Below are 13,797 nucleotides of genomic sequence, written 5' to 3'. Positions count from 1 at the left end.
AGATGGCTATAAAAACAACCAGAATATTTAAAGCAAAATATTTAAGATACAACGATCTTATTCACCTTTCCCAGTTTGCATAATGTCTTTGGTTCCTGTCATCAAGTGTGCTAAGTATTTCACTCTAGAAGTGTCATTTGTAAACAGTGATCTCCTCACTGAAGCCAGCCGGATTAAACACTCCAATGCCTGAACAAAATTAAACTTGTTACACTAGTCAATTTACTGCTACAAGATTGGGAAATTGAATTGTGGACTGAAAAGAGAATCTTGATAGTAGTTTAGCAACTCGACTTTATTGTTCAAGTCACTTGTCAGGTGAATGTAGTAGTAAACCATTACAAGAAAAAAGATGAGACATACATATAATTAATTAAGCCTGTGAACAAGTGAAATTAGCAAACCCATTTTCTTTTGGTATTGATCAAAGGAGTGATTTCCAAAATAGTTCAACAATCATTCGAAGGATTAAAATGATAATTTGCTTAAAAAGCTTAACATAAACAACAATAGTAACACCAATATAGCATTTACATGTTTCCAGCAGAACTAAAAGAATTAGTGGTCGCCGCAAAAGGGACATGCACATTCAAAGTTTACTTTTTCCAAAGCGGAGTGACAAAATTAGCTCCTGAAAAAGTTCAAAGTCCCAGCCATTATAGACTAGCAACTGGAGATTTGATAACAAAATACTTTTATCATGGTTTCAGAGCAAGCTAAATAATCATAACATTGAAGCAAAAATACACTTGAAGGCACCGGAAACAGTATGATACTGACCTCCTTTGAAATGTTAGGCTTATTGATCTCATAATAGTCAAAAAAAATCTGCACCGTCGATGGGTCCTCCAGGACTTGCTTCCACGAAGATGGGATCTGCAACAATGTTAAGTGAGCAATATGATATTTGCAGATAGGTTAGACAGCTTGATAAATGCATGTTACAGAAGATAAAAACACCTGGATTGTGCTAAAATCGTCCGAACTTTCATCAACCGTTGTTCCCATAAAGTCGAATGATAAACATTTTAGTGACAGAGCAAGAGCCAGTTCTTGTAGTTTGCCGCTAACCGCATTCTCAGAAATTGCAACTGCATATTAACAATAAGCAACAATAGTGAGATAAGTAAATTAAAGAGATTTATACACCACGTGGCAGCTAAAAATAAATAAATCAAACTAGCCCCACTGTTGTTGCTATTATCTGTTTATTGCTTCATTATCACTGTTCTTGAGGCGGGGTCTACCGGAGAGGTATGATCTGCGTATACATTACCCTCCACAGGCCACACTTGTGGGATCCCACTGGGTTTGTCATTATTGTTGTTGTCTTCTGCTGTAAATCATCGATATCTACTTAAATTGGACTAATATTTCTGGTTCAAGCCTTTTGAGTGATCCTGGGAAGGACAAATCATTTGAGATCTCATGGGTTCAAATTGTTCGCTGGGAGGAATGCTGGGGGGGTTTCTCTTTTCATAGGCAAGTCATTTTTGGCTAGAAGGTGTTGGATAAATTATAGGGCTAGCGGCTGTTATACTTTTTTGCCAAGAAGCCAACTTTGTCAAAATCCCTAAATTAAATACACATAGCAACGTCAAACATCAGAATTACGATTGTATCTGATGAAGCATTACCGTCATTTTTCAGCTGGGCCATTGATGTCAAGGATATTTGGAATACTTGAAGAAGTGATTGATCTCTGTAGGAGCAAGCCACCCTACGATGCTGCGCTGATGGCAATCCAGGACTGGGCTGGATACAAGAAAACGTATAGCTGTATGAACGGGCTGATTAAAAGAACCTAAATCAATTTATAAGGTTAATCTATCCATTATTAGGTCCATATCAGACCCCTTGAAATCAGAAAAATAGTACCTAGTTATAAAATTGCAAAATTAGCAACAAAAATACACTCTTCAACTCATTATACTAAAGCAAACTCCAATATAATGATCTCAAGAGTTGCCTGAATTAAACCAGGAGCTGGACTGAAAAGATAACAGTTAATAGGATACAACCATATAATTTGACAGCAAGAGGAAGAATAATTTAATACTATATTGATGTCAAAATCTAGGGACTGTCACATGTTTTAACATATCAGATTGCAAATGAATCAATATAAGAAAGTCGCAAGAATAATGAATATTTTTTATGTATATGCACAACCCATTAGGAGAATAGGGCACACTAAATGAAAGGGTAAAACACAACATTTTAGGATATGTCATTCAGTAACAACATATTTATATGAATTTACAACTCCCGCAGTTGAAACCTCGCATGGTGTCTCCTTTACTAGCTTCCCTTTTTGGATTTCATCCACATCGTTTTGGAAAGTCATAAAAGAACTAAGCCTTATGAAAAGACTAACCTGATTCATCTCTGACACAAGTTGATTCAATATCTTCAAACCAATTGCATAACGAGATGCTGTCTGAGGCATACATCATACATCACGAAAAACAAACAATTAGAGATTCATTTACCAAATTGGCAAATACAGTGGTGCAAGATATAGCAAACTTACAGAAAAGAAGGAAAAATAAACACGGGAGTGGGATCAAATGGCAAGATAAAGGGATCCTTTGGACTATCAATGAAAGGTGTAGCATTGATATTTGGAATTCTAGATGGATCCCCAACACTCCATGTCTAAGAAATTCCATTCAAGGGCCTCTCAATATGACCGACCACAATTTAAAAAATTAGAGAACTAACGCATTTTTTCTAACTTGTCTTTTGACCTTTCCTGTTGTATTACTGATAACATTAGCACTTTAAATCTCTCCCAACACGCTACTACTTCCGACGTCCCTATTTTGGTCCCTTAGTAGCAATGGCAAGTTTAGTATAAAATCATGTTACACTCTCGTTGTTGGTCGGGAGGACAATGACATAGATTTTACATGGATTTGGCATCTCAACTGCCCTAACAAGATAAAATTTCTCCTACAGAGATGTTTTCACGATAGATCTTATCTTAGCCATATTTGTATGAATATTGACGTTGTTTGTGCAATGTGCAAAACTGAGGATGAGACCATTATGCATACTTTCTTTAATTGTCCTATAACTGATGCATTCGGGAAGAATTTAGGTATTATTCACCTCTCAGCCAATGGTATAACTCACTGGCTTTTCATAATAAAAAACTTGAAATCTTACGTTGAATCACAATTCTTATCTGGGAGGATCTTTTCCCATTTGTTATCTGGAATATTTTGATGAATAGAAACAATAACCATCATAATAATACTAACTATGTTCTATCCTCTAAGATTGTTTTTTAGCAGGCAACGAAATACAAACTCCTCACGGTCAAGGAGTCAAACCCAAATATTTAAAAAAAATGGCATTCCCCCCCCCCCCGGTACAAACTTAATAAAAATGGGGCATCCAATGCTAAGAAGTTGTGTTGTGATATAGGTGAGGTAATTTGTAACAGCTTGGGAGATTGGGTTGTTGGTTTCTATAATTACACACATGCAGCATCACCTCTCCAAGCTAAACTAATAGCTCTGAAACATGGCCTTCGACTGGCATGGGATCTCCAACTGAAACCCTTGGAAATCGAAACAAAGTCAACCGATGTGCTCAAATGTCTTGATCATGGTTATCCAACATAGTGACTGCAGGTGGTTGATGCTCCGACTAGAGAAGGTGGTGGTCAGGCATAGTTTCAGGGAAGGAAATCAAGTGTTGCGCGTTTTAGCAAAGGAAGCTTCCAAGCAGTCCAACCTAAACCAAGTCAAAGAATTTTGCTCTTCCACCTCCTTTTGTTGAAACTAGGTTTTTGGAAGATAGAGGTGGAACTTCTTTTGTCATAGTACTTTCAAAAAAATATATGTACTAAGTTGGATGAGCTTGGCAATCCAAATGTCCTAAGTGGCATCTCTATGGCACGTAATATGACTAGTTTAAGTACTCCAATTTCTCAAAGAAAAGAAGATCGTTGAAGGCTCACTTGTTTCAAAAAAATACGTGTAGATTTATGGTCTTGTTACAATAACACATTCTCTTTAGTTACTTAGATTACATCTGTTAGATTGCTTATTTCTTTTACAGCAAAGCACCACTGAACACTTCCTCAATTGGATATTAAGAATGGATTTTTGCATAATATACTAGTCACATCTGATTGATTGCTTATTCCTCTCGCAATAATGCGGCACTAACTATACATCGACTGGATCTTAAGAATGTTATTTTGATAAGTATTATTCACACTAAAAGTCAAGCACACAGCTATTGCTAGATCATTAATAAACTATTTGGGTCCATATGAAAAATGGACCCCTGTAAAAAGAAAGGGAAAATTACCATACAAAAATAACTTCTATCATCTTATTTTTCTCATACCAGCATTCCATTTTACACCATAGTGCCAACCGATCTAAGCATCCATATTTTAGAATCCGAACAATAGTAACTACAACAACAACAACCCTTTTGTTCCTTTTCTTACATAAAGTCTAGCAAATACAAGATGGGATAGTTCTCCGATTTTGTTCGGCACTTTGTTCCCTGAACAAAGCCACCAGCAACTAAAAGCACTTTGTTCCTTGGCATTACTCAATGAACCCCAAATGTAATACGAAATAGATACCAAAGTTGCCCGGCAACTTTGCAGTGAGAATATTTGATTGCTGCTTTGTGTCCTCGTAGGGGGCTGGATATTTTTTTTTGATAAAGTAAATTATATTAATCAAAAGGGAGAAAACTCCTGTATACAAGCATACCAAAAAGTAGAGAATTTACATCAGAACATGATTCTCTATAAATGACGTCCAATCTTCTATACAAGTAGGGGCTATATGAGTGCACCAAAAAGCGATCAAAGATAAAAGACTATTCTTAAGATATGAAAAAGGAGACTCAATCCCCTCAAAAGCTCTCCTATTTCTCTCCCCCAAACTATCCACATGTGAGCTAACGGGGCGAACTCCAACGCCTTTTGCTTTCTTCTTCTACGAAAATCGACTCAGCTATATAACATTTCCTTTACAATGCTTGGCATCACCCATTGAACACCAAAAAGATTCAGGATTGCCCTGCACAAACCCGAGGACACAAGGCAATGCAACAAAATATGATCAACTTCTTCCCCAGAGCTTTTACACATGTAGCACCAACTAACAAGTGTAATTCCTCTCTTTCGCAGATTTTCAGCAATCAAGATCACTCCTCTCGCCGCTAGCCATGCAAAAAAGCACACCTTCGTGGGCGCCTTAGGAATCCAAATCGAGGAGTATGGAAAAGTGACCTCCTCTCTCACTAACATACTCTGGTAAAAGGACTTTATGGTGAACAAACCATCGCCACGCAACCCCTATCTCCAAGAGCAAAAAGATGGCTGGGGCCTATCTTGCCCATATAGCATTGTTAACAAATCTTGGAGCTCCGCAATCTCCCAATCTTGCATGTTCCTTCTAAATGAGAGGTCCCATACTACTCCTTCCCCCCCTTCATGCTCCTTCCGAATCTGTTGAACCATCAATTCCTTCTGGATTGATACTCTGAAGACGTGGGGAAAGATGAGGGGGGGCTGGATATTAAGAATGCCTTTTGCATGATGAACAATTCTGGAGAACAAGGTTTGGCAGGTCTAGTTTAGTGGTCCAACAGTTTGTGAAGACTTGAAGCTAAGCTGATAATATTTTTTTCATTAAGATGGTAACGATAAATAATTATCTGGTTGTCTAAGTTGATGTTACTATAACAGACAATGGCCATAAAGTCATTTCTTAACTCAAATAGCATTTATACAACGATTTCCAGCCCAAAGATTTGAAAAAGTGAAATACATAAATGACCCTTTAAGTTGTCCTCAACGATCAGGCAGGCGCCTCGACCGGCCCTTTTACCATTTTGATACTTCAAGTGGCTATCAAGAATATCAAATAAATACCCGGCCTAATCCACCTACCTCGCGAATGACACACGGTCTGAAACGCACGTTGCCTACCCATCAAGTAAATTAGACTTTTATTTTTTTAGAATTAATTTGAAGTAGGCCCCAAAATTCCAACATCTTCCAAGAGAACCATTTATGCTACCATCAACGCCATTATCCCCGCCTTCGCCACCACAGTGGTTGTCAAACCTTTGTAAGATGCACATTAGCACTTAGCAAAACAAATTTTTCCAGCAGATTAAAGCGAATCATCAACCAAAAAATTGTTAAACTCATAACTCATGAAATCTCAACAGAATTACTCCATCCATCCATTTTAGAAACAACTGAAACCCAGTTGCTTGAATCAAGTAATCAATTGGACACCAATTCAAGAAAATTTACCCAAAAAATTAGAATACTCCAGAAAGAATAATACTTTAAAACCCAAGTTCTGAATCAATAAAATAAGAGAGAGGACTGAAGACGAAATGATAGAGAAATAGACGTCGTCGGAGCAGCCGAGGTGGTCATTAATGTTATAGCTACTAAGTGTCGACTTTGTCAATATTGACGTGGATGAGCTCTCAAATGTAGCATAAGGAGATGAAGAGAGAGAAAGAAGGTTGCCGGAAAGGACCATTTCCGACGAGGTCCTTGGTGGGTTTTAGAGTTAAATTTTGAAAAGAGATGGTTTTTGGGACGAGGGGTGAGAAGAGGTCCTGTTTTTAGGAAGAAGGGATGGGGAAAAAAGAACTAGGGGGTCTTTATTTGGTTATTTGTAGTAGAAAAAAAAATAGCGACGAAAGAAAGGGGGAAGTCAGAAAAGGAATAAACAAAACATGGGGAGGGGGGTGTGGAAGGGTGGGGTAGAAGGAAGAAGATGAATGGGAGGGGGCGGTGGTCTCAAGTTTGGTTAATAGTAAAAAAGTTTAGTTTTTGGTTTAAATGGTTTTTTTTATTTTGTTAATTACATTTCTCAATTTTTTATTAAAATTTAAAGGTGTCATCTTTTAATTGGTTAATTTGACAAGTCATTGGCGAGTGTAACTCACGCATATGGCCTGTTGGACTTGGGTGTTCACGAGGCTTATTTTTTACGGACTATAAGTGTCAAAGTGGTAAATGGGTCATTTGATTTTGAGGTGTCAGTCTGATCGTTGAGTACAACTTAAAGAGAAGTATTGTCATCTGAGCACCTTGGAAATATTAGAGAAAACTATTAAAGGCTTGTTTAAAATGTGCTTAAGTCCTGAAGCTCGGTGAAGCTCAGATTGTGCTCTTCGCCTCGCTTAATTGGCACTTTGATGTAGGCGTCAAGATGTTAAGAGATGTCCACCTTCACCTGTAGGCTCTATCTTTAAGTCACAGCGTCATGCATATAGCTTAATTATGGTTATCTATTCTTTTTTCCTAATAATTATAGTTTGTGTTTACAATTATATTTTCTTGCATTACATTTCTACTTTTTTCTTTATTGGAGTTTTTCTTCGCTAAAGCCCACGCTTTAATTGCTCTTTGTGCTTAAAACTCCAATACTCTGGCACTCTTGTGCGCTTTGCTTTTGACTACTCTGGAGTAAACAGGCATGTTAGGTTACAAGCATGTGAATACCCGTGTGTATCCAACTATCAAACTCATTCCTTAATGAGGGAACCATTAGTACACCGTGATAGATATTAGATAATCTCACAATCATATAACTAGGTATTTCAATTGCAATAGGTTCTGTCAGTTTCCCCAAGCTCGAATAATTATTGGGACGTGCAATACACGTTCTCAGGTATATCAACCGGAGCTCTAAGACAATGATTTTTTTTTATTAAGAACAATGATTGTTAAATAAAAATAAGGGTCATTCACATATCATTGGATACTCTGATCTAGATTAAGCTAGTGTCTCTCAAACAGACGACTACCTCGAGATATTATATAGTGATCCAGGGAATCTAATATCTTAAAAGAGTTCAAAATTACTCTATCTAGTGCAGAATCAAAACATCGCATTGTGATTCTTGTCATTTGTCATAGAAGAGAAAATTCTTTTTTTCCTTCTCGTTCAGTTAACCTATCTCAATGACGAGCACCTTCCTACCGCAAGATGAGTCTCTGCCTTTCCCCTGCTTGAAAATAAACTTCTCCATAATTTAAAATGCACTTAAGTTAAACATATGGACCTAATATATTTCAATTAAGTTATCCTTCGCAGTGCCTCAAATCAAATATGTTAGAAAAAATTTGAATCCAGATGCATAATCACTAGCATCATCGGCTCAAATTACCAAAGTGACTTTTTAATCAATCCCCAATAAAGTCCTGGAAAAGAAAACAGTTGTAACAACTATCAAGCGTATAACATGTTCCCTCCACCTTGAAACAGAGTATTGAGAATATGGTAGATTCGATTAGGACATGGTTAGGTGATTTGAGGGGGAGATAATTATGCTTTATTTATTTTATTTCATTGGATTACTATAAATTCGATTAATACAAGGTTAGGTGATTTGAGGGGGAGATAATTATGCTTTATTTATTTTATTTCATTGGATTACTATAAATTCGATTAATACAAGGTTAGTTGATTTGAGGGGAAGATAATTATGGTCTATTGAATTTATTTGATTGGATCTGATCGATGTAATCATAACAACAACTGCTACTATAATGCCTCACTTTTGAAGCATGTGGGGTCCAGCTATATGAATCCTTATGTTACATGTCACTTCCTTTAAAACCATCTCAATCCTATATTAAGAAAATCTTAGGTTATTGGTACTAGAAGTTATCTATATTCTTTAGAGACATATAAATCTCTACTAAGACTAAACGTTGGATCTAAAGCAAACATACCAACATAACTAAAACTTAAATTGGTATTGCCTATATGGATCTTCTTCTAGCACTGTGTCTTATTTATGGCTAAGTTTGTACAGATTTCAAGAGAATGTAGGACTTAAAACAACTTCCTTACAAGTAATTTTAGGTCTACTTCGCCCAACACATTCAATCGCCATGGTGAAATATATATGAACCATAGCATTTGGATGTCAACATAGGACATGACGAACAATCCCAAGCGAACTTCTTTCTTTTCTTTTTATATCTGCTACTTGCACCTTGTCGAATGTGATCATTTTTATTCTAGTCTAATTTTGGAAATCGCACATTCTTCTTAACATTCGCATTTCTATAACACTCAACTTAAGGATATACTAGATATTAGAGGCCCAACATTCACTCCCGTTATATATTATCGGTCTTGCACCATTTTATAAAACTTTATGTTTCACTTAGGTGGGTGCCGTCTTAAGCATAACACTATGGTAGTATTCTCCATTTCAACTATTTTATTTCTATTCTATGTGTTATATCATCATACATCATACCATTATCCTTGGATATCAAGCCTAAATATCCGAATGTTTGTATTTAGGCACAACAATCTCGTCCAGTCTCATCTTAATTTCACTGTATAGTAGCTCAACTTAGTTGCATATATTCAGTCTTATTTTTATTATCCTAAAACCATTACTCTCAAGAAGTTCAGGTTTCAGGTTGACACCCTCGCCAATATCGTCAATTAGCACAGCATTGACTGAAATAGTATGCAGTATGGAACCTCATCCTATATGTTTTAACTCATCCATAGCCAGAATAAACGAGTACGACTCAACACCAATCCCTTGTGTAAACTAACGGTTATGGGAAACTGTTTTTGCATATTTTACCTCTATTCTCACACTAATGATGGCTCCTTCATACATATCTTTTATGGCATTTATATACTTTTAATATGAATTCTTTTCTACTCCAACTCCCATCAAAGAGCTTTTTCTTGGCACCCTATGATACACTTTCTCTAAGAACTTTCTTCCTCTCTATAAATTTCCGTCAATCTGTGTAGCTACTTAATAATGCATAAAAATAGTTCACCAAAGTTGTAACATATTTAACTACTACGCTTGAGGGAATAATCAAAGTTATTCCATCATTTCTCACCCTTTTCTTCCTTTTTTTAGAATGGTAAGATAAACTCTTTTCTTCCTATTTTACTCTCTACAAATACTTCTTCTGTCCCATTTTATATGATGGTGTTTGACTCGGCACAGAATTTAAGAAAGAAAGGAAGACTTTCGAAACTTGTGGTCTAAAACAAACTATAGATGTTTGTGTAGCATTAAGGGTAAAGCAGGAAGATAAATTGTTTCTAAATACGAAAAAGTGATATTCTTTTGGGGACTGACTAAGAAGGAAAGAGTGACACATAAATTGGGACCGGGGGAGTAATTATTAAGGCCTCAGCCATTTTTGCTGATTGAAACTGAGTTTCTTTGGCATGCAAGGTTGAAGCTTAGTTTTTCTAGCATGTCCTTTATGTGAACAACCTTCCTGCTTGACTTTTTCAATATATATCTGTTAGATTGTTTTGTTGTCATGTTCCAGCCTATACTTCTTGGATCCTCCAAAAATGTCATTGCTCCCGTGTCGAATCCTCAAAATTGTGTTGTTTTGGAGGATCTGACACAAGTGCGGTGTTTTGGAGGATCCAAGCAATATAAGTTCAAACCAAGATCTTACAATGTATCAGACACAAAGCCCAAGCAACTTACAATTTTTCAACCCAGTTGTAGAGCCAGACTAGTCAATTATCACAAAAAGGTGGTATTTTCTGCAGGTAAAATCTAGTGAATATAGCTAAAAAACAAACAAAAACAAAGAAAAGAAGACTCAGGCCAACCATGAGCGCTGGTCTCAAAAAACAAGATGCTAACTATGGAAAATGAAATCTCAGAAATTTCCAGCAAAAAGAAGGCATGGCCAAAAAGTTTAGCAGTATAGACGTAGTTAATTGCACATTTCAAAGAGAAGTAAAACAGGAAGAGCACAGAAAGAAGACTACAGGAAGATAACATACTACATTCCAATTATAGAACCAAGAAGTTCTGAATTTTCACAAACCAGATACAAGCAAAAAAAGCTTTAAAGGTTCCTCAACCCATCATCTTGTGCAGCTCCCCCATCCCTATCATGTACTCTAGAGGTTAAAAGAATATCTTAAACATCATTACCTGATTCAGAAAGCTTGTGGATTCTTGGACCACCTCTCTAAAACTGTCATCCTCAAACCAACCATACTTCGTAACTCGGCAAAACAGTTGAATTAAAGATGCAGTTACAAAAGGCTCCAAGTCTGTTCCTCTTGTTGCCAGGTAATTTATGAGATAGTTACCTTCATAAAAGGAGCAGATTAGCTAGCAGATTTGACGTAACAGTAAGGCATGTGCGAGAGGTATGTAATCAGTATTTTACAAGCACAGGAACAGCAGAAGTATAAAATAAGCACGACCATGTTATATGCCAAAATCTGAAGTAGAAGACTCCCAAGATCTTCCACTACAATGGATTGAGTAAGAATCCCCTACTCCAACATTTCTAGTTTATGGCAGGCAGAACCTTTACATTTCTACAAGCAGTACGGACTCTCGACCATAAAAGTACGGAAAAAGTAACCGCATGTACCTTTCACTTTCTTCCTAAATAGAATAGCAAATATGATCCAAAATACCTCTACTTTACCTTCATATATTCTAACTTTATGAGAAATGAAGATAACATACCAAAGCAGCATAAAGGTAAGTTGCAAATAATATATACAAAAGGGAAAGAAAAAAAAAAGTAGAGGGGGAGGGGGGATAAACTAAGAAGAAACAATTCTAGGAACACAGGCATAAAACTCTGCAGTCAAACTGAAACATTACGAATATCAAGCCGGATCTGCAAAGATAGGCGCTGTTCTGTCACTTGCTTCAACAAGCTTGAACTAGCCAGCATCAATGCATAAGGAGTCGATGCATTGTCCAGAATGTATTGACATTGTGAAATATAGCTGCTATTGACTGAGAAGCATTTCAGGGTATTCTCTGCATGAGCTCGCTCAGCAGAATCTTGTGAATTGTAAAGCCTCTCACACAATGCTTCAAGTTGCGCTAAGCTCTCCATTGATGAAGTAGTAAGAGAATTTCTCAGAGCTCAGTCAATCAAAAAACACAAGTTAAAGATGCCAAATTCTTTCTAAATTAGTAATCAATGAACATGTACAAATTTCTAAATTCAAGAGGGAAAGAAGAGACATGGGAGGCATCAATCCGTTTCAGGCCATCATACTTCTTCAAAATTGCACAGATCAAATAAATGTAGCAAAGTTACAAATTACAGGAACTTTGAATCTTGATTGTTTTACGTTACAAATATCCCTAGATATAAGGATGATTCAAAATAGTGCCCATTGAACTGCTCAGCAAACCCAAATAAGGTCAGCTTTGCTTCTGTAGATCACCAATAATGTTGTTCCTGAATTAAAAAATGAGAAAGAAAGAAAGAACTATTAGCTATTGAAAAAAAAAAGAACTTTGAGTTGGAGAGAAGAACGTTGATTTAGCTTTTAAAAGTCTATTTTGAGCCCAAAAGCATGAGGCGAAAACATAACTCCCCGAACACGTATAGATAAAATACAGTTCTATATTTTTATCATGACACAAGAGCATGCATTTGTTGAAATCTCCAGCGGTAAGGGGAATAGATTTCTTATCAAATTTTAATTACTAGCCACCTCTTTTTAGTTTGGGGTTTCACAATTAAGATTCACAATCTTTTTTATGTAGAACACAACTCTGAATGAATAAGGGACTGATTCTCTTCCCGTATGACAAAAGCTTTAAAGTATGTTTCAGTGGTTGTTGATTCGAATTTCTCCATATATAATTTATAAGCAGCATATTTGTGTCATATCATCAAAAAATTAAACTGAAAGGCCAAGGTTATTCAGCTATTGTTTGTTTCAGAAATAGCAACGAGTTTTTTCTTCTCCTTTCCTTTTTTATGTATAGCTCAGACCTAGTAATGAGTTATTCAACATTTCTATATGTCCAGCTTACTGACATGTCGAGAACTAGCTAACTCTCCTGCATTGGACTATTATTCCAAGAGGCTACTAGCATGAAAACTATATCTTGTACTACAGACTGAACTCATACTGAAGTAAAATGCCCTCCAACACACTGATGTGCTTTCCTGTGCATCCTTATTAATTTCACAGTGTGGCACCCTTGAACTTTGACACTGGTTCCCACTTTCCACTTCTCTTACTTCAACTACTCTGTATGGGGATATGTAACCAAAGTTTCAAATTTTAAGAGGGGGTCCTTTTACAATAAACTAACAAAAGAAAACAAAAGGCGGCACTAAACACTACAATGGTTTACATTTCATACTATTATACCTTATCCTTTTCTTTACAACCTATTTTCCAGAGAGTAATATCCAGAATCCTGATTATATTAACATAAGTAGCAAATCCTGATTAGTTTGGGTATCCAAATATTCATATAGCAGATCACAACTTTAGTAAATTTAGTAGGTCATCACAATAGTGAATTTACAGAATAGAATTTCATATTAGCTAGTAAAACTCAGAAAGCACTCACTACAATGCTTACAACAACAACAACAACAACAACAACAACCCAGTATAATCCCACCAGTGGGGTCTAGGGAGGTAGTGTATACATAGACCTTACCCCTACCCGGGGTAGAGAGGCTGTTTCCGATAGACCCTCGGCATCCCTCCCTCCAAGAACTCCCCACCTTGCTCTTGGGTGACTCGAACTCACAACCTCTTGGTTGGAAGTGGAGGGTGCTCGCCACTAGAGCAGCCCACTCTTGTCATTCACTACAATGCTTAATATCTCAAATTCTGTATCCATTTATTTTTCCTATTTTCTAGCGAGAAAGTTACCCAATGGAAGATTAGAAGACCTGCAAATATACATGGTTTACAATGATTAATATTTCACATCCTATAGCCTCATCTGTATCTTTGTCCTATTCTTTCTAGTGAG

The 13,797-nt window shown here is 36.6% G+C and overlaps 1 protein-coding gene across 3 annotated transcripts in view; it reads right to left on the bottom strand.

Moving 5' to 3' along the window:
- The window catches only part of LOC107784382 (uncharacterized), a 61,531-nt gene that overhangs the window by 47,257 nt on the left and 477 nt on the right, over positions 1-13,797 (bottom strand). For all 3 annotated transcript variants that reach the window (XM_075243223.1, XM_075243225.1, XM_075243224.1), the window contains exons 2-8: positions 11,659-12,250; positions 10,969-11,129; positions 2,378-2,440; positions 1,638-1,755; positions 961-1,091; positions 781-876; positions 66-189 (exon numbers count right to left, since the gene is read on the bottom strand). In XM_075243223.1, the coding sequence (XP_075099324.1) occupies positions 66-189; positions 781-876; positions 961-1,091; positions 1,638-1,755; positions 2,378-2,440; positions 10,969-11,129; positions 11,659-11,899 (934 nt within the window). In that variant the 5' untranslated portion in view covers positions 11,900-12,250. The remainder of the gene's footprint in view (positions 1-65; positions 190-780; positions 877-960; positions 1,092-1,637; positions 1,756-2,377; positions 2,441-10,968; positions 11,130-11,658; positions 12,251-13,797) is intronic.

Source organism: Nicotiana tabacum, chromosome 22 (genome assembly GCF_000715075.1).
Source record: "Nicotiana tabacum cultivar K326 chromosome 22, ASM71507v2, whole genome shotgun sequence".
NCBI classification, from domain to species: Eukaryota; Viridiplantae; Streptophyta; class Magnoliopsida; order Solanales; family Solanaceae; genus Nicotiana; species Nicotiana tabacum.
This window is presented reverse-complemented; position numbering and strand designations above follow the sequence as displayed.